General features: G+C 42.4%; 1 protein-coding gene across 2 annotated transcripts; it reads right to left on the bottom strand.

The window, feature by feature from the left end:
• Positions 1 to 641: 641 nt before the first annotated feature.
• Positions 642 to 16,459, bottom strand: CNOT11 (CCR4-NOT transcription complex subunit 11). Of its 2 annotated transcripts, XM_070751017.1 has the most exons (8): positions 15,567 to 16,143; positions 11,136 to 11,283; positions 10,834 to 10,998; positions 10,016 to 10,168; positions 9,141 to 9,343; positions 7,549 to 7,751; positions 3,321 to 3,417; positions 642 to 937 (listed from the first exon to the last, which is right to left on the bottom strand). In XM_070751017.1, the coding sequence occupies exons 2-8, from the start codon at positions 11,185 to 11,187 to the stop codon at positions 740 to 742; spliced, it is 1,071 nt and encodes a 356-aa protein (XP_070607118.1). In that variant the 5' UTR covers positions 11,188 to 11,283; positions 15,567 to 16,143; the 3' UTR covers positions 642 to 739. The 2 variants fall into 2 exon arrangements, with proteins under 2 accessions (XP_070607118.1, XP_070607117.1); XM_070751016.1 differs by lacking the exon at positions 11,136 to 11,283 and having other exon boundaries at positions 15,567 to 16,459.
• Positions 16,460 to 20,222: the final 3,763 nt, after the last annotated feature.

The following is a 20,222-nucleotide window of genomic DNA, read 5'->3' as shown; positions in this document are numbered from 1 at the left end:
AACCGTTTTGCACAGTGAAATTAAGACTTAAGAAATCACTTTCAAAATGCCACTTCTCAATTATCAGTAGTAAAAACAGTATTTTACATTAGCAAGATCACTGACATGATATGTTACTGACACCATTTTCCTGATGCATAAAGTTAAATTCCTAATAATACTCAGCAATTTCATATTGACTGAGAATTCCTGGGAGTTTAATGCCATTGATCTTAAACTTGGCTAAAACAATCCTAGAGCAAGCACTTGATTAAATCAAATATATACCTCTACAAAATTTACAATAAACAAACTGGTCTACTCATAACATTTAGTAGCACTTTGAAAAATCATATTTTAAAGGGTTATGTTGGCATGTTCTAAAGCTCAATAGCAGTCTTTATTTTTGGGTCCACAATACTGTATCATTTTTAGTGCGTAATCTGTTAATTGGCAATGTCTAAGCTTCAAATTTTTCTAATTTATTTTTTTAAAAAACTTGATTAAAAATAATTATCTGGGACAGATGAGAATAACATAATATTTTGCTAGGTAGGTTGATGCCCATTTAGACTTTCAGGTTTAACATCAGGTTAATTTACATAAAAAGTCAAATTAGTTCAAATCGTTCCATCAACAAAAGCTTCAACAGAAAGGCATTATTTAATAAAGCACAAACATTTTAATTGCAAGCAACAAAAAAACTACAGAATTTTTTTCACACTAATCAAGTTTTTTTAAAAAAAGTTCCAAATCAGTCTTATTTGGACGTCTTTGTTTCTGAAGGATTTTCACCAGTGTCGAGTGTTTTCAACAATCGAAAAAGTCCAGCTGCTTCTCTTATTCGGCTGAATTCAATACAAAAGGCTTGTACCTCTATAAATAAGTCCTGTACATTAATTATTTTGTTTCGAATCAAGGATTGCAGAAATACACAAACAAGACGTACCAGCCGATTCTAAAGAAAACAGAAATTGATTTTTTTAAAAGAAACAGGTTTGAATATTATTATGGTAAAAAGAAATCTTTAAAGAAGCCAAGTCATTTCATGATTTATCCAAATTTGCAAATTTTAAATTCTGCAATTAACTGAGATTCCTAATAGCACATACTTATTTGTTGAAATGTCATTATTTCAAATTAATTTCCAATTACAGGTAGTCTCAACTTACAACCCTTCGTTTAGTGAGCCTTCAAAGTTATGCCACTGAAAAGTGATAGCCAGGCCTCATATTTACAGCCATTTTGGCATCTCTAGAGTCACATGATTAAAATGTAGGCACTTAGAAGTCATGTGTCACTATTTGCAGCCTTCCCAGCTGGCTTCCAATAAGCCGAGTCCATGCTGAAAGCTATATTTGCTTAATGTTATCATGATTCACTTAACTGCAATTAACCATGGCAAACTTAATCACCTTGCTTAGCAACAGAATTTTAGTCTCAATTGTGGTTGTAAATTGGGAGCTAATGTATCAAAGGAATTAAGACAAAGTGAAATACAGTAGATGTATTTTGTTCTGTTCTGAAAATAAGCCTTTTTATGTTTCCCTTTTTATATTCGACCCCAAGAGATTATAATTATATATATGCAAATGCTACATTAGTAAGTTTCTCACATTTAATGGCAGATTGTTCTTTCTACTCTGTAATAAACCAGGCTATGGTAAACAGGCTTATAAATCTTGTTTTTATTAAAGAAAAGTTGTATTCCTGCATAGATTCTGACAGCAAACCATTACATCTCCCCCCTTGTTTTTTCCCTCAAAAGTGACAAGAAAAACCCCCCTGATAAGATAGCCATGGCATTTAGATTTATATACCACTTCATGGTGCTTTACAGCCGCCTAAGATGTTTAGAGTCAGCAATTGCCCCGCAAAACCTGAGTCCTCATTTTACCCACCTTGGAAGAATGGAAAGCTGAGTCAACCTCGAGCAACTCAGGAACAAACTGTCAAACTGCTGACAGCCAGCAGTCGTCAGAACTATCCTGTATTACTGCATTCTAACCACTCCTCCATCAGGGCTCCTCACAGGACCCAATGATCTCAATGTATGACTAAAGGGATGCTGTTTCTAATGGCCTTTTCCTAAATTTGCCCTATATTTTGGTAAGTTTACAAAAATAAGTCATTCCAGAGTACTTAGATCCCTAATCATATCAGTGAAATTATTTAACAAAATAGAAGATTTGTGCAAGAATACATGCTGATTGACATTAGGCAGAAATGTTATCTCTTGGAGCAGGGACTTAATGTAAAATAGGAATGATCAAAAATGAGTTTCTTCCATGATAAGCAGAGTAGCTAACAAGGAAATATATAGATCTGCTAGTTTCTTATGTGAAGTTTCAAAAAGCTACTAATTATCTACATAGTGACTCCTTTAAGGATGGTGAAAGCAGCAAAGGACTTATTTATCATCACAATGATAAGCACCAATTGCACCATTATCTGAAGTTTTAAGAGTGGGAAAAAGCAGGAATAGATTAAGTTGTTTTTTCATCCAATTTCCAATCTAGATTCACTTTGAGAGCACTGTTATTGTAATAGATACCAACTGTTTGGTCACCTGATGTCAGCTCACTAGGTAAAAATCAACTCCACAGCTAGGCTACTTTTATTGAGATGTGTTATAATAAAATCTTGCAACAAATTCTGAATTAGGGAGGCATCTGCCTGAGCTGCTTCTGAATGTTATCCCATTGTGGATAATAGCATACAGTGTTAATAAAATCTGAAATGTAAGTGGAACATAGACTCAACAGCTCATCCTTTAAAGGAGAAAAAAAATCTCTGGAGAAATCTTTGTTCAAATGGGAAGAGATAAATATCAATACAAATATAAATATTTCAAAATATTAAAATCCTCCTTCAAATGTAGAACCAACAGAATTATGGGCCCTTGAGTTGTTAAAAATATCCAAAAACTACAGGGATACATTTATCCATCAAAGCAACATAACCAGAAAGTTATTTTCAGCAATGACTTTTTGTATTTTGCTGTCAATAAACAACATATTCAAGCAGGTATTAAAATACTTTGTTCTATTCATTGTAGACAAATATTTAAAGTGCAGTGATGAAGAGAATTCTGCTATCGTGTTTACCTTTTAAAAAAAATTGCTGTAATTTTGTTTATGCCCTTGGTCCTCTATATATGCAACAATGCATCATCATAACATGCTATATGTGAAATATGCTGAAAACACGAACTATTTTTTTTAGTCAAGAGGGTTTGCAGTCCTTAAACTCTGCAACAATATTTTTTGCTTCCCCAAAATTTTTACTACATTTTCAATTACTTTATTAAAAAAGACTATAATTTCTTTTTGGATACTTGCCTGCATATACTTATCCTTAATTTGTTCACAAGTAGAAATACAATTGGATATATAAAGATGAATAAATTCTGGAGGAAGATCAACTGCTGTAGTGAGCCTGTTGAATATTTAAAAGTTAATTATTTTCAAATTGGCCATCTTTGCTAATAATCTATCAGTCACTTCAGTTCTATCATAACAGAGAGCCAGTTTGCATAGTGATTGAGGCATCAGCCTAGAAATCATAAGACTATGAGTTCTAGTTCCTCACGAAAGCCAGCTGGATGACTTTGAACCTAATCTACTTCATACGGTTATTATGGGTAAAATAGGAGATGGAAGGAATATTACAAATGTTCAGCATCCTGAGTTATTTATAAAAATAATAAAGGCATGATATAAAAAAATTCTAAAAACCTTATTTTTTAAAATGAATATACAGTGATCCCCCGGTTATTGCGTCCCCGACCATTGCGAACAGGGTAATTCGCGATTTTTCAACCCGGAAGTAAACTCCACCATCTGCGCATGCGTGCCCTTCCACGCATGCGTAGATGGTGGAGTTTCCCCGCCGGGCAGAGGCTTCCCTGGGTCTTCCCCCTCTTTCTCTATGTTGCTTCTTCCTCTCTCACACTCTCTTCCTCCCTCTCTCATCTCTTTCTTTCCTTCTCTTTCTCTATCTCTCCCCCTCTTGCTCTCGAGCGGCCGCCTAGCAGCTGATCTGCTGCTAGGCGGACGAAGGAACCTTCCCTGGGTCTTCCCCGCCCGGATCTTCGGCTCCTCGCTGCAGCCGCGCGCCCCTCGCCTTCGCCTCACCTGGCGGGCGAAGGAGGGCGCAGCTCCGGCCGCTCGCCTCGGAGCCGGTCTGCCTCACTGCCTCACTGCCTCCAGTCCGCGGCAATTCCCCTCAGCACGCTGCCGGATCCAGCGGGGGAGGGGGGGAAGCGAAGGCGCGGCGATGGGCAAGGGCTGCCAGTGAGCCTTCTCCGTCCCTTTCCTGCTGCACCGGTCTGGGGCCAAGTGGGCGGGGGGCGGCCGAGACCTCGCCTGTCTCCGCCGCCCGCATCGCCCCTCCGGCGGGCCGGCCTCCCCCGCCCGCCTCTGCTGCAGCCGCCACCGCCTCCCCGACTGGCACAAAAGGGCCCCCCCCGCCCCGCCCCGAAGCTTACCTTGCGGCGGGATTCCCTCCCCCCGCAGCCAAAACTAAAAGCCTGTCTCTTTTTTTTCTTGCGGCGAGCCCAAGCCGTTTCTCTCTCGACCGCAGCCGAGCTTCCCTCGGCCCCCTTTGGCCCCGTCGCCTCCTCCCCGCCTGCCTTTCCTCGCCAAGCGCACCAAAAAAAAGAGAGAAGGCTTCTACCAGAAGCGGGTGATGGCGGAGGAGCTCCGAAAGCTGGCTAGCGGCTTTTCCCCCGCAAGAGATCCTTCATGCCCCTGCCCGCCGTTCCCGGCTTCTGGTAGAAGCCTTCTCTCTTTTTTTTCGTGCGCTTGGCGAGGAAAGGCAGGCGGGGAGGAGGCGATGGGGCCAAAGGGGGCCGAGGGAAGCTCGGCTGCTGTCGAGAGGGGAACGGCTTGGGCTCGCCGCAAGAAAAAAAAGAGACAGGCTTTGAGTTTTGGCTGCGGGGGGAGGGAGTTAGGAAAGTCCTACTTCTCTCCCCGCAGCTAAAAACTCAAAGCCTGTCTCCTGCCGCCCGGTTTAGCCAGGACACGAGCGGCGAAGTGACACCCCCCACCCCAGCACTTTGAATCCCGCCCCAAGGTAAAATTTGGGGCGGGGCGGGCGGGGCCCTTTTGTGCCAGTCGGGGAGGCGGCGGTGGCTGCAGCAGAGGCGGGCGGGGGAGGCCGGCCCGTCGGAGGGGCGATGCGGGCGGAGGAGACAGGCGAGGTCCCGGTCGCCCCCCGCCCGCTTGACCCCGGGGGGCTGAAGGGAGCCGGGCGGGGGCTACTCCCCCAGCCGGTTAACTTGAAGCGCTCGATTAACCGGCTGGGGGAAGGCAGGGCATTTGCCTCCTCTTTCCAGCTGAAGGAAAAGCAGACAACTGCCTTTCCCTCGGTCGCTTCCCGGAGACCGCTTTGGAACATCGCTTTGGGAGAGGGGGCAACTGCTCCCAGTTAAGAAGCAAGAATCCACCCCCTAGCCAAACGGCTTTTTTCGTGTTTAGCGCTCGAACGCCGTGCTAAACAGGAAAAAAGCCATTTGGCTAGGAGGTGGATTCTTGCTTCTTAACCGGGAGCAGTTGCCCCCTATCCCAAAGCGATGTTCCAAAGCGGTCTCCGGGAATCGACCAAGGGAAAGGCAGTCGCCTGCCTTTCCTTCAGCTCTAAAGAAGCGGCAACTGCCCTGCCTTCCCCCAGCCGGTTAACCGAGCGCTTCAAGTTAACCGGCTGGGGGGAGGCAGGGCAGTTGCCGCTTCTTTAGAGCTGAAGGAAAGGCAGGCGACTGCCTTTCCCTTGGTCGCTTCCCGGAGACCGCTTTGGAACATCGCTTTGGGAGAGGGGGCAACTGTTCCCGGTTAAGAAGCAAGAATCCACCCCCTAGCCAAACGGCTTTTTTCCTGTTTAGCACGGCGTTCGAGCGCTAAACACGAAAAAAGCCGTTTGGCTAGGGGGTGGAAGTGAAAGTGAAATGCCGGCGGCTCTAGCAGCTGCTACAAGCAGCATTTCACTTTCCCTCCCAGGCAAAAAGATGCCGGCATTATGGGCTGATGGGGCCGGACTTCCCAGGCGGAAGGCGTGCCCCTCTCCCCGGCATCTTTTTGCCTGGGAGGGAAAGTGAAATGCCGCTCGTAGCAGCTGCTAGAGCCGCCGGCATTTCACTTTGCCTCCCAGGCAAAAAGATGCCGGCATTCTGGGATGATGGGGCCGGACTTCCCAGGCGGAAGGCGTGCCCCTCTCCCCGGCATCTTTTTGCCTGGGAGGGAAAGTGAAATGCCGCTCGTAGCAGCTGCTAGAGCCGCCGGCATTTCACTTTGCCTCCCAGGCAAAAAGATGCCGGCATTCTGGGATGATGGGGCCGGACTTCCCAGGCGGAAGGCGTGCCCCTCTCCCCGGCATCTTTTTGCCTGGGAGGGAAAGTGAAATGCCGGCGGCTCTAGCAGCTGCTACGAGCGGCATTTCACTTTCCCTCCCAGGCAAAAAGATGCGGGGAGAGGGGCACGCCTTCCGCCTGGGAAGTCCGACCCCATCAACCCAGAATGCCGGCATCTTTTTGCCTGGGAGGGAAGGTGAAATGCCGCTCGTAGCGTGGGCGGGCGCGCGCGCGGGGACCCCAGCTTCGCTTCCTAGCTGGGAAGCGGCCCCAGCAATGGCGTGGGCGGGCAGGCGCGCGGGCGGGGAAACCCCAGGCGCGAGCAACGGGGTGGGCGGGCGAAGGGCGGTGGAAGTAAAAACACCATCTGCGCATGTGCAGATGGTGTTTTTACTTCCGCAGCGCTACTTCGCGAAAACCCGCTCGTTGCGGGGGGTCCTGGAACGGAACCCTCGCAACGAGCGGGGGATCACTGTATACATTGTATTCTTGTTCTATTATATTCCATGTTTCTGATTCTGTTCCTTTAATCCAAGGGTCTTCAAACCTTTTAAACTTAACAATTCATGGTCCCTCAGACTGTTGAGGAGGCCTGGATTGGCTGGGTAGGCATGGCTAGGTGGTCATGTGACTGGATGGGCGTGGCCAATTTAGCAGACCATTAAAAAAATACAAATTAAATTTTAATTTGTTTTGTCCCTGGGGTGTTTTATTTGCTTTTCATGTTGCTATTTTGGTTGTCTTTTCTTTTTACTAGATCGTTTTTTAAATTGTTTAGAAGTTTAGTGCTCCACTTCAGGAAACTCAGTTTTGCAACAATTCTTGGTCCTGCATAGCCCGGATTAATCCCTGCATTCGGCCATTTTGAGCTGCTTATCTTTGTCCACCAATAAAAGAATTCATCTGTCACCCATTACCCTATTGTCTGGACTATAAGTTGCACTTTTCTCCCCCCAAAAAGTGGGTGGAAATTTCTGTGCGCCTTATAGACCAAATATGGATTTTGGCCTTCCAGTTCCCACATGTATTTTGCCAAAAATGAGCCCGTTTTCACCAAAAACAGGAAGTGTGAAGGGTTTTGGAGGCCTGCAGAGTGCTCCAGGAGGCTGAAAAGGGCAATTTTTTAATGGGAGAGAACTATGGTGGAATTTTGTAAATGTTTATGTAGATGTTAAAAAATCAAGTTTTTAAAACTAAATTTGTATAGCAAACATTTTACTTACCGATTTACAACTTCCATTGAATGTAGAGACATGTCCATGTTGACTAATACTGAAAAGTACTCAGTTATCTGACTTGATTGCATTAATTTAAGCAGCATTTCTATAGCTACTAAAGGATTGTTTTCCACCAGGTCAGGCAATTTGGCAGGAGTGAGACCAATATGGTAAACGAGCTTAGGATCTTTTTCCAATTCTCCAAGAAGCTGCATTTTAAAAATGTTAAACAGTTTTAACTATTAACAATTAAAAGATTACCTTTCAACTTGGTTTATTTATCTAAATTGCTAGTTAAAATGAAATTATAGAAAATATGGCATGATGTACAAAAGTGAGGGAGATTGCTGGTAGCGGTTTTAAATTCTATTGCTAGTAAAAGTGATTTCTGTTGAGCTAATAGTTTAAGCATTCATATTCTATTTGATAAAATTAACACAATCCAAACATTAAACAAGGACAAAACTCTACAAGTCAGCAATTTAAATAGAATCGCCCACCACTCTATTCTATCCCACATCTGAAGCCAAAAGTCATATGAAGCTTTAGAGACATATGCCATTCATATATTGAATTTAAACTCAGTCAATATGAAATTAAATAAAAAAGTAAAATGTTGGTTTCAATAAATAAACATCTCAATTTATTAACTGGGTTTTAGTCTTATCGAGATGATTGTGCTCACCATAGCTAAGATATACTCCTAGATTTGCAGGTTGTAGCTATGGCAAGAAAAAGTTTAAGAAATTGTAACTACTTCACAAAGTAGCTGCAGGGTTTCAAGTCCGGTTGTGTAAGGTATTCTGTTGCGAGTAGAGGGCTCTTCTAGTAAAGTATTTCTGGACACTTTTTAATGTATTCATGTCCAATATGTGGTGTGGGTTTCAGACAGATAAGCTGTATTCAAGGATTGGTCTCGCGAATACTTTGTATGCTCTGGTTAATAGTGTGATATTACAAGAGAAGAAGCTACCTAAGATTAGGTTAAAACTCTTGAAGCCTTTTTGGTGATATTGTTGCAATGGGCTTTGGCACTTAGGTCATTTGATGTGAGTATTCCAAGATCTTTGACAGAGTGAGGGCCATCTGCAAGTTCTTGTTTATTCAGCTTGTATTTGATGTTCAGATTCTTTTTGCCAATATGCAGGACAAAGCATTTGTTATTTGAGATTTGGAGTTGCCAGATGTTTGACCATTCTGACCCAAAGTCAAGGTCTTTTTGGAGGGTAGCAGTGTTGTCAGTGGTGTTGAAGAGTTTTACATCATCGGCAAAGGGAACGCAGTCGCTTGTAATGTGATTGCAAAGATCATTTATATAGAGTATAAAGAGTGTTGGTCCCAGTATGCTGCCTTGGGGTACACCACTGTTAACAGGAATGGGAATAGATAGGGCGCTCCCTATTTTGACCACTTGTTGTCTGTTTGACAGGAACGCAGTTATCCAATCATGCAGAAATCCAGAGATGCTGTAGGATTTCAGAAGTAGTTTATCATGAACCACTGAGTTGAAGGCTTTACAGAAGTCTATATAAGTTGTGTGTATTGTTTTAATATTATTTTAATAATAGAATTAAACAAGTCAGCAAATGACTTCATACCTGCGTTTGTTGTTGAGATGATAAAGGACTTTTGAACGCTTTGGCCATGATTCGTTTGATTTCCACTCCAGCACTACTTTTAACACACATTGACTTATCCCACTGAATTGTATGATCTGGCTCTATTGGATTTAACCAAGCTAACTCATCTTCACATATATGGAGAGGTGGTGGTGGGCGGATAAATTCTGGTCGAAAGTGACCTGAAAAATACATTACATTCTTTTTATAAAATATCCATTAAAAGTCAAAATATTTATCCAACAATCAAAATGTTCCCACGTATATGATCTGTTTTAATGCTATATTTATTCTTTGTAGTTTACATTGCAATATATAGTATAGTGTTCTATAAACTGACAATGTCAAGCATCTGGCCAGCATATTTCTATGCTCATATTTCTTAGCATCTATTGATCCTAGTTTTATACACAACAGCATATTTTTTGCAGAACTCTCCAATGCCAATTGGGATAGTAATAAAATAGTAATATGTCACCATGCCATTCTGTCCAACCAAGTTATATTCTGGAAAATTAAAGCATAAGGAACAAAATTTAAGACCATTAAAAAAAACACACACCAACTGATTCTAAACAAAATATAATACAATATAAAATATCAATATGAACAGTAGAATATAATGCAGATTCGTGCAAAATCAAACAACACTGTTCCATTTTCAACCTTAAAAGCCATAATGGAAAACATGCAACCATCTTTTCCTTACACCCTGCTTTTCAAACTGAGGGATTACATTCATATGAACAATACTAACTATAAACATCAATTTCAGCTATAAACGTGAACAAAAATAAGGAATGGAAAATATGATTATTTAATTTTTATGTTGTAAGTCCACAAAAGGTGCATACTTTCAATTGGTGGTTTTGGTCCACTCACTAAAGCTTCAGTAATCTGGGATGCAACAGAGCTGTCAAAACCAGAATTTGAAGAATCTGGATCAGGATCACTGAGAATGCTAGGAAAGCTAGCTTTACTTTGTGTTGGCAGCTCAGACTGACGTTCTGAAAGAAAAAATAGATTAATTCAATTTCAGCATCCCAAATTGTAAATCACAAGAACAAAAATAAACTTGCTGACAAAGCTTCACTATTTCAGTTAATGAGAAATATAGATTATATGTAAAAATATGCTATGCACACACACACACACATTATGAACTATACAAAAAGCTCTTAATAGAAGCACATTGTATTTCAGAGTATTTGTCACTTCATTAATAGATATTAACATAGCAAAAGCTCAGAACTTTGACTGGATTTGCAATTCTTACTATGTACAAATGACATATCACATATAGATTCAATATTTCTATAAAAAGATATTTTATTTTATAGGGAAATTTTTATTTTAAGTATAGGGTGTTGATTTTCAAATAATGATAAAACGATGAAGTATTGCTTGTGTATTTTGTTGATTTATGAACAAAAACAGAGTGACTCTGTAGCAAATTGGAAATAATTGTTTTACCTTCAAATATGTCATAAATTATTTCTCCAAAACTATACATACTAATAATTAACATTGCAGAAACTCCTATAGATAACTTCAAGAAAAACTAAAAATGTGCTATGGAGTTATGAGGAAGACCAAAAATATTCACATGCAAGTTCAAACATAATTTATATTTCATTAAAGCAGAGGTCTGTAGGAATTATTAATTTGTTACCTGCTAATGCTAACTGAAGACCACTTATATCTACTGATTGGCCCATATTTCCTACATCCATCGATACAATCTGTCTTGGAGTCTTTTTGAAGAGTTCTCTAGGAGGGGCCAACATCAGCTGAGAAAGAAAAAATCTTTCTGGTGGAGTAATTGCGGGCAAAAAGCCTTAAAAAAAAAAGAAAATATTTTGTAGTACCAGCAATTTTCGAAGCATTTCTATTGTTATGAGCTCAATCCAGAAAGCTATGAATTCAATGAAATTAGTATTCTTGAGGATAAAAGCAGGGGAAGGGGATTCTCACCATGGAACCACCCATCTGATAGTCCAGGCTTCCTAGGCTGTCCAAAATCCATTCAGGAAAATTTGGGAGAGGAGACTCTAGCAGTGCTAAAAGTGAGGTTCTGGACTGAGGGAATTGTGAAAATACATGTTTCCTTCTGTCTTCAAGACTACCAAGTAAGCAGAGTAGAAGTGCCCATTAAGAAAATACTAGGTTAGCTTTTCACAAGCGACATCTCCTTTTTTTGTATGCTAAATCATACAATAAAATGAAATACAAAGCTTCTGTTCAGCTAAGAGAACCAGAACAATACAGAAGCGATAGAAATAATGGCTAACAAAATGTAAATAAGGCAGGAAAAAATTTACCATAATCTTTCCCAATTTGAAGGGAATGCTGCTCACATGACCATAATAATGCATATATCATTGGCTATTTTTATATGCTCCACGTATAAGGGTTCCATGATATCAACAAATACAAAACATTACAATTCATTGATCTTATCCATAGATAAAGCCAAATCAAATACTGGCAGTTTGTTATTTATCTAAACAAATCATTAGCTATTATTAATCACTTTCTAGTCATTAAATAGAAAGAACAGAGGAAACATTACTTCCAGTATGAGACTTAAGTTTCCAAACATATTTGATATTTATGTATACTGAGATTGCTGTACAAATACTTATTAACAAAAAGCATGCTGAAAAACACAAATACATGCTACCTATTCATCAATTGTCAACTTTCATTTTGTGTGAACATTTTTATACCAAAACCTGCAGGTTAATAAACTATGTAAGGCATAGATCCATGATGGTGAACCTATGGCACGCATGCCACAAGTAGCATACAGAGCCATATCTGGGGGCATGTGACCTGTGGCCCTAGCTCAGCTCCAGTGTGCATGTATGCACTGGCCAGCTGATTTTTGGCTGGCTCTGCCCACGCCACCCATTCCCTCCCAGGAGTCTCCATACAGCCCGTTTTGGATGTCAGGTAAGTACAAGGCTTGCATGGAGGCTCTGGAATGATGTTTTTTCCTCCGGAGGGGGCCATTTTTACTCTCTCCAGACTACAGAAAAGCCTTGTATTTACCTGGGAGGGCAAAAAATGGGCCTACCAGAAGTTGCAAAACAGGCCAGCCTCTGGAGGCTTTAGGGAGACGTGGTCCAAAACAGGGTGCACACATATGCAGGGAAAGCCAGGGAGGGATTGTGTACACATATATGCGGGGGGGGGGGGGGCATAACAGGCATTGAATTATGGGTGTGGGCACATGCGCACTTTCGGCACTCGAAGGGATGAAAGTTTGTCATCACTGGCATAGGTATTTAAACTTAAACAAAATAGGAACGTTTTCCAATCTTTCATCAGATAACATTTAGCATTAAACTGGAGATCCCAGTCTCGATAGCAATCAAAAGTTGGGAACTAAGATATCTGAAAAGAATTAATGAAGGATTACATGAGGAGCAGTGATTGCAATTAAATTTAAAATTATGTCACACATCAAAAGGAAAGAGGAATATATTGAACCCCTCACAACAGGGAAATTATCAATCTGGTTGAAGCGCCAGAACTAGGGTTGCCCCCTCAGATTAAAAGACAGGGAGGAAGAAAGCTGAAGGCTTTCTAAGTTTATAGAGATTCTCAATCATCCAGTGGTACAGTGGTACCAAAGGTGCTTGTTCTGGAAGCAACTGGACTTTTGTGCTTTCTTTGAAGACATTCCGCTTCTTATCCAAGAAGCTTCTTCAGCTCTGAAGAAGCTCTGAGCTGAAGAAGCTTCTTGGATGAGAAGTGAAAAAAGAAAAAAAGAATATTTTGTAAAGTTTGACTTGATTTTTGTAAAGCCTTTGATTCAATAGTGTTCTGCCGGCGTGTACCAACCGTCCTTAATTACAGGTTAATTAATCCAAGCAGACACACACACAAGATAGAAGGCAAATAAATGTTCTTTATCAACAGAAGAGAAGAAAAAACTCTCTTTTAAACTTCAAAGGGATTTCTTGTAGCAACAAGGCACAGTTGAAATACAAGAACGAAGTCCAATTATTAACTCAGTAACTGTGATACTGGGTCACAGATACTGTTGTCCAAACAGTGATAAACACTCACAATGAAGTATAATCCAAAATCCAGGAATCCAAACACAGTCTTGAATACAATCAGGAAACAACAATTCACCTTGAAGAACTACGATCAGATAATCTTCCACAACGGCCAAGCCAGCACGCTGCTATTTTTATCAGCAGCTCTAATTACTGGAGCCCCACCCAAACACAGGTGGCCTCTCTTATCTCCTGTAATATTTCTTAAGTTGTTCTCTCCTATGCATAACTCTACGCATGCGTGGGTCAGTCATACATTCCTGACCTGAATCCAGCGAAGATAAAGATGATTGATCTCCTCCTGAGTTGTCTGCCAAGCCCCCCTCTTCCATGTCACCCACACTTCCTTCGTCAGAGGATAATTCGCTGGCAAACTCTGTCAGGAGCAAAACAGGTATGTGGATGTTTCCCCCACCTCCACATTCCTTGGGGCAGGAGCTGGGCCAGAGCTAGCCACAACAAATAGTACACGAAAAACTAGGTACTTCTGAAACAAAAATCCTATGGCATCTCTGAACACTACATGATGAAATAACAGCTTCCCTAATAGGCAAGTGGTTAAAATAGGAAATGCTGTATCTAATCCTCCTGTTAACCGTGGTGATCCTCAAGGCAAGTGTTTTAGTACCAACACTCTTCATCCTCTACATAAATGACCTTTGTGATCATATTATAAGCAACTGTGTTGTCTTTGCTGATGATGTTAAACTATTTCACACCACCCACAATGCTGCTACCCTTCAAAAGTAGCAGAATGGTCAAACAACTGGCAACTTCAAATGTCAACCAACCAATGCTGTCTTACACATTGGCAAAAAGAATCAGAAGGCAAAATATAAACTTGGAGGAAATGAAGTTGTAGATAACCTTTACTTTGTCAATGACCTTGGAGAACTCATATCCAATGAGCTAAGTGCTAGAGCCCACTGTAACAACATTGCCAAAAAAAAGCTTGTTAATCTAATTATGTAGCTTCTTCTCTGGCAACATTGCACTGCTAACCAGAGCATACAAGAGATTTGTTAGACCAATACTGGAATAAAGCTCACCTGTCTGGAATCCGCATTGCATATCAGACATTAATACAATTGAGAGTATCCAGAAATATTGCACAAGAAGAGTCCTTCACTCCTCCACTCGTAACAAAATACCTTATTCCACCAGACTTGAAATACTGCAATTACACAATTTACAACTACATCGCCTCCGATCTGATCTAACTGTAGTTCATAAAATCATATACCAAAATGTCCTTCCTGTTAGTGACTACTTCACCATCAACCGCAACAACAAATGAGCACGTAATGGATTCAAACGAAATGTAAACAACTCTAGACGTGACTGCAGAAAATACGTCTTCAGCAATAGAGTGATCAATGCCTGGAATACATTACCTGACTCTGGTTTCTTCCCCAGACCCCAAAACCTTTAACCATAGACTGTCTGTAGTTGACCTCTCCCCATTTGTAAGGTCTGTAAGGGGCATGTGTATGCACACTATTGTGCCTACCATCCCTGTCCTACTGTCCTCTTTTATCATTACTTTTTACCTATGTTTATACAAACTATTACTATCCTATATATGTTTGACAAATAAATAAATAAATATCCACTATCTCTTCTATATTAAAATGTATTTTAATCTACAAGAGAAATATAGAGGTAATTTGGCTACTGAAGTATACTGTAGAATTTTTGCTACTTATATTTGAGAAATAAATTCAAGGTGCAAAATTGTATTTTTAATAATCAGGACAAAATTGACATTAGCATGGATGGGATGGATGGATATGATAGATAGACAGACAGACAGATAGATAGACAGAATGATAGATTAGATAGATAGAACAGAATTATAGAAAGGATAGAATAGAATAGATAGGATAGGAAGATAGATAGATAGAGATAGATAGATAGATAGATAGATAGATAGATAGATAGATAGATAGATAGAACAGAATGATAGAAAGGATAGGATAGATAGGATAGGAAGATAGATAGATAGATAGATAGATAGATAGATAGATAGATAGATAGATAGATGATAGATAGATAGATAGATAGATAGATAGATAGATAGATAGATAGATAGATAGATAGATAGATAGATGATAGAGACGCAGGCAGACCAAGAAAGTCCAGTTGCCTCCAGAAACATCACCTTTGGGCCAGCCTTCAAAGAATTCATGTGGCCTCCTACTCCCCTTCATTTCAAAACAAGTTTCATCTTTTCAAGTACCCTGAGAGGTCCAGGCTTTTAACCGAGAGGGCATAAGGGCGCCGACCCCAAGCGCTATTCGCCCAGGCCCAACTGGAGACCAGCCGAGGGAGCTACCTGAGAGCGGCGGCCTTTCGTTGTCATCCCCGCCGCCGCTCCCCGCCGCTCCGGGCCCCGAGCCGACGGGGGCGCGCTCGGGGGGCGCCGGATTCAGGAGGTGGGCGAAGATGGCGGCGAAGGGGTTGGCGGCGAGCGGCTCGGTGCGGTACATCTCCCAGAGGAGGTAGAGGGCCGTCAGCCGCTGCGGCGGCGTGGGCAGCAGATCCGGCTGCTGCAGCAGCAACACCAGGACGGAGCCGACGCGGAAATGCTCGGCCTTGCCGAAGTAATGGTGGAAGGCGGTGGAGAGGCCTTCGAAGGTGCTGCCTCCGGCCTCCTCAGACACGATGCTCAGCAGGCTCGCCAGCTCCTTCGGAGAGAGGCTCATCGTTCCGGGCAACGAGGCGACGCACTCACTGTTGCTGCTGCTGCTGCTGTTGTTGCCGCCGCCGCTACTATAACCGGCGACGGAAGCAGCGCCGGCCCCACCACCGGGAATCGAACCTGCCGCCGCTTCCACAGCACGGCCAGGCTCGGGACTGAGGCGGACCCCGCTCGCTAGCATCCAGCTCCACCCTTCCCGCTCTCGGCGGCCTCCTGCGCGCGCCCGCGTACTCGACCTACCTAGCGACTCCTCCCCTCATTATTTTGTTTTGCCTTCCCCGCGCGCCTGCCTCGACGAGCCGCTACTGTCCCCCACCCGCCCGATTCTTTTTCCCCTCCCGCGCCCACCCCGGATTATTATTATTATTATTCCTTTGCCGCTGCTGCCGTAAAGCGTTTCGTGGCGTGGGAGATGATTACTCTTTTTCAGTAGTGCCGTAAAGCCGAGAAAACGGGACGACGAGGAGGATATCAATAGAGCGGTGTTTCTCTCAAGCTTGGTAAATTTAAGTTGGACTTCAATTCCCAGAAATCCCTAGCCATCCGTAATGACTGGGGATGTCCGGGATTTGAAGTCCACACATGTTAAAAGTTGCCAAGTTTACGAAGCACTGCCATATAAGAATGGAAACGAGGAGCTATTTCATTAGCTGTTTAAAGACGTCATCTCAGGAAAAGGAAAGGAAGAAATTGTTTTACTGGCGTGTTGATTTTTGAAATGTGGAATGAATATGTTGCTTTGTTAATAGTCTGGTCATTTATCTATCTATTTATTTATTATTTATTTATTAAACATGTATAGGTTAGTAGCAGGTTGTATAAACATAAGTAAAAAGTAACGCTAAAAGAGGACAGTAGGACAGGGATGGTAGGCACAGTGGTCCGCTTATGCACGCCTCTTACAGACCTCTTAGAAACAGGGAAAGGTCGACTTTTAAAGTTCGAAATGGAACTTTAAATAAAAAGCAGGGAACTCAATCAATTTCATCTTAATATTTACAGGTAAGAATGAAGTACTTTTATTGCACCGTACAATGTAAAATCTATGGGTTTAAGTACCAGTACTTACTTACTTACTTACTTACTTATTTATTTATTTGGATTTATATGCCGCCCCTCTCCGAGGACTCGGGGCGGCTCACAGCATGTACAGAAAAACAGGAAACAATAATAACAATCCAATTATACCTTAAAAAACAATTAAAATTATAATTAAAATTATCAATATCATTCATTCAGCAGTCAAACTAAGCATTCATCAGTCAGGGGGAAGGTCTAAAAACCCCAGGCCTGGCGGCAAAAATTAGTTTTTAAACTTTTTCGGAAGGCAAGGAGGGTGGGGCAGTACAAATCTCTGGGGGGGCTGATTCCAGAGGGCCAGAGCCCCCAAAGAGAAGGCTCTTCCCCTAGGTCCCGCCAGCCAACATTGTTTGGTCGACGGGACCCTAAGGCAGTGTTTCCCAACCTTTTTTGAGCCGTGGCACATTATTCACATTTACAAAATCCTGGGGAACATTGAGGGGGGGGGGGGCTAAAAAAGTTTGGACAAAAAAAACTCTTCTTCCCTTTCGCTCTATTTCTCTCTCTCTCCCTCTTTCTCTCTCTCCCTTCCTTCCTCTTTCTTTCCCCCTCTCTCTCCATCCCTCTTTGTTTCTCCCTTCCTCTCTTTTTTGTTCTCCTTCTCTTTCCCTCCTTCCCTCCCTCTGTCTTTCCCTCACCCTCTTTCCCCCCTCTTTCTCTCTCTCTCTTGCTGTCTTTCTCTCTTTCTCTCTCCCCCCTCTCCCTTTCTCTCTCTCTCTCTTGCTTTTTTTCTCTTTCTCTTTCTCCCCTCTCTCTCCCTCTCTTGCTATCTCTTTCTCTCTCTTGCTATCTCTCTTTCTCTCTCTCTCTCTCTCTTTTGCTTTCTCTCTTGCTTTCTCTCCATCTCTTGCTATCTCTTTCTCTCTCTTTCTCTCTCTCTCTCTCTTGCTTTCTCTTTCTCTCTTCCCCCCTCTTTCTCTCTCTTTTTTGCTTTCTCTCTCTTTCTCCCCCTCTCTTTCTCTCTTTCCCTCTCTCTTTCTCTCTCTCCCTCTCTTGCTATCTTTCTCTCTCTTTCCCCCTCTCTTTCTCTCTTTCTCTCTCTTGCTATCTCTCTTTCTCTTTTTTGCTTTCTCTCTTTCTCCCCCCTCTCTTTCTCTCTCTCCCTCTCTTGCTATCCCTTTCTCTTGCATTCTCTCTTTCTCTCTTTTTTGCTTTCTCTCGCTTTCTCCCTCTCTTGCTTGCTTTCTCTTTCTCTCCCCCCTCTCTCTCTTTTGCTTTCTCTCTCTTTCTCTCCCCCCTCTCTCCCTCTCTCTTTCTCCCTCTCCCTCTCTTGCTATCTCTTTCTCTCCCCCACCCTCTCCCTCTCTCGCTATCTCTTTCTCTTGCTATCTCTCTTTCTTTCTCTCTCTCTTTCTTGTACACCACGCCGCAGCAGTGGCATTGGGCAGTAGCCGTGGGGCAGCGGCAGGGTGGTCAGCTGTGAGGCGGAGCTCCGGAATGGAGGCCCCGACGGCGGCAGCTGGACGTGTTGCTAGACGCCGTACATGCTGGCGTTGCGCTGGGCATGGGCGTGGGGCTGGAGCCTCCGTCCCGGTCCAGCCAGCAGGCAAGTGCCAGTCACACAATTCCCGCATGTACAGCAACATGTCCAGCCGTCGCCGTCGGTGCCTCCGTTCCGGAGCTCCACCTCACAACTGACCACCCTGACGCTGCCCCACGGCGACTGCCCGCTGTCGCCACTGTCCTCCCACTGCGCACCGCCCTGCCGCTGCCCTCCCAACAGGTCCCAAAGCTCACCTGCTGCCGCCAGGGAAGCTCCAGCCAGGCGGGGCATTGCAGCTGCCGGAAAACTTGGAAGGCGCAAAGAAGGAAGCTCAGCTTCCGGTCTCACAACTTTTTGCTCTTCGCACTCTCAGCAAAAAGTTGCGAGACCAGAAGTTGAGCTTCTTTATTCGCGGCACACCTGACCATGTCTCGTGGCATACCAGTGTGCCGTGGCACATTGGTTGGGAAACACTGCCCTAAGGAGACCAACTCTGTAGTTCTCAACCTGGGGGTCAGGCCTCCTTTGGGGGTCGAATGACCATTTCACCTAAGGGGTTGCCTAAGACCATGGGAAAAGACAAATTTCCCATAGTGTTAGAAACTAAAGCTTTTATTCTGGCACCTTGGAACATATTTTTACAATCTGACCAATCAGGCGTTTACAGTGGGGGTGCCCCTCTGACCTTCCTGCCAATCAGCTTAAAATTCTGCTAGGAGAATTGGCGCTAGACTTATGGTTGGGGGTCACCACAACATGAGGAACTGTATTAAGGGTTGTGACATTAGAAAAGTTGAGAACCACTGCAGTGTAGACTATATCTGGATATTGGGGAGGGAAGCACCAAGAAGACAATGGCAACGCTATTTCAGGACACGTTACCAGGAAATCTACATAGATGTATTTATAAAGGCACCAGAAGTCAGTTCAAGGAGAATTTTCCCTGTATGTTATCAGGTACATTCTGTGAGTTTTAACACAGTTTATTTCTCTGATAGCATCCTGAATTTTTATCTTATTTCATCCATTTAATTTTAAGGAAATCTGATGTACAAGTAAGCTGAGACAATTATTTCCATGGCTATCTGATTTGAATATGTTATCTGCACATTTGACTCTGTGGAACATTTAAACTAGTTCCTACTTTTCAGGTCTGGGTGACAGTATGTATCCCTTCATATCCTCAAGATTTGTTCCCATAATAATCAACTGAAATTATTAAAATACAAATCACATTTGTCTGTTCGGAATAAGATAATTAAATCTTATCTAATAATCATTGTCACTACTATGACACAGAAGTGTGGATCTGATGGTTTTATATTGGATCAACCAATTCTTTTAAAAGACAATATAACTTGTTTTACTTTACAGTGTAAGGAAAAAATGAAGCATATAAAATCAAACTAGAATATTTGCTAATATGTGAAGTGAATATGAAAATAAACAGGAAAAATCAAAGTAGGAAATTAAAAGACATTGTGAAACTAAAAGTAAAAATAAAAAGGGGAAATCTAAGTAGGGAATTTTTTAAAGAGATTGTGAAACTGAGTATTAATTCTGTAATGGATAAATTTATATGTATGGGGTTTTGATAGGGTAATTAACAAGAGTCTGCAGCCCAGTTGATTTAACTGCAATGCCTAGTGTTATACAGTACTGTAAATTGGGAAGATAAAATATTCTGTCTTTTCTATTTCTTTTACTCTTTTTTATTTACTGCTACT

This window comes from Erythrolamprus reginae, chromosome 4, assembly GCF_031021105.1.
Source record: "Erythrolamprus reginae isolate rEryReg1 chromosome 4, rEryReg1.hap1, whole genome shotgun sequence".
Lineage (NCBI taxonomy): Eukaryota > Metazoa > Chordata > Lepidosauria > Squamata > Dipsadidae > Erythrolamprus > Erythrolamprus reginae.
The sequence above is the reverse complement of the archived record's forward strand: the minus strand, read 5'-3'. Positions and strand labels throughout refer to the sequence as shown.

What these genes read in the sequence shown, in the direction of transcription:
- CNOT11 (XM_070751016.1), bottom strand. Translation starts at nt 16,113, where the DNA reads ATGCTAGCGAGCGGGGTCCGCCTCAGTCCCGAGCCTGGCCGTGCTGTG. An exon ending in ACCAAAACCACCAATTGAAA is followed by an intron (nt 9,344 to 10,015) that starts GTATGCACCTTT and finishes TGTATTTTTCAG; the next exon opens with GTCACTTTCGACCAGAATTT. An exon ending in CATCTCAACAACAAACGCAG is followed by an intron (nt 7,752 to 9,140) that starts GTATGAAGTCAT and finishes TTTAAAATGCAG; the next exon opens with CTTCTTGGAGAATTGGAAAA.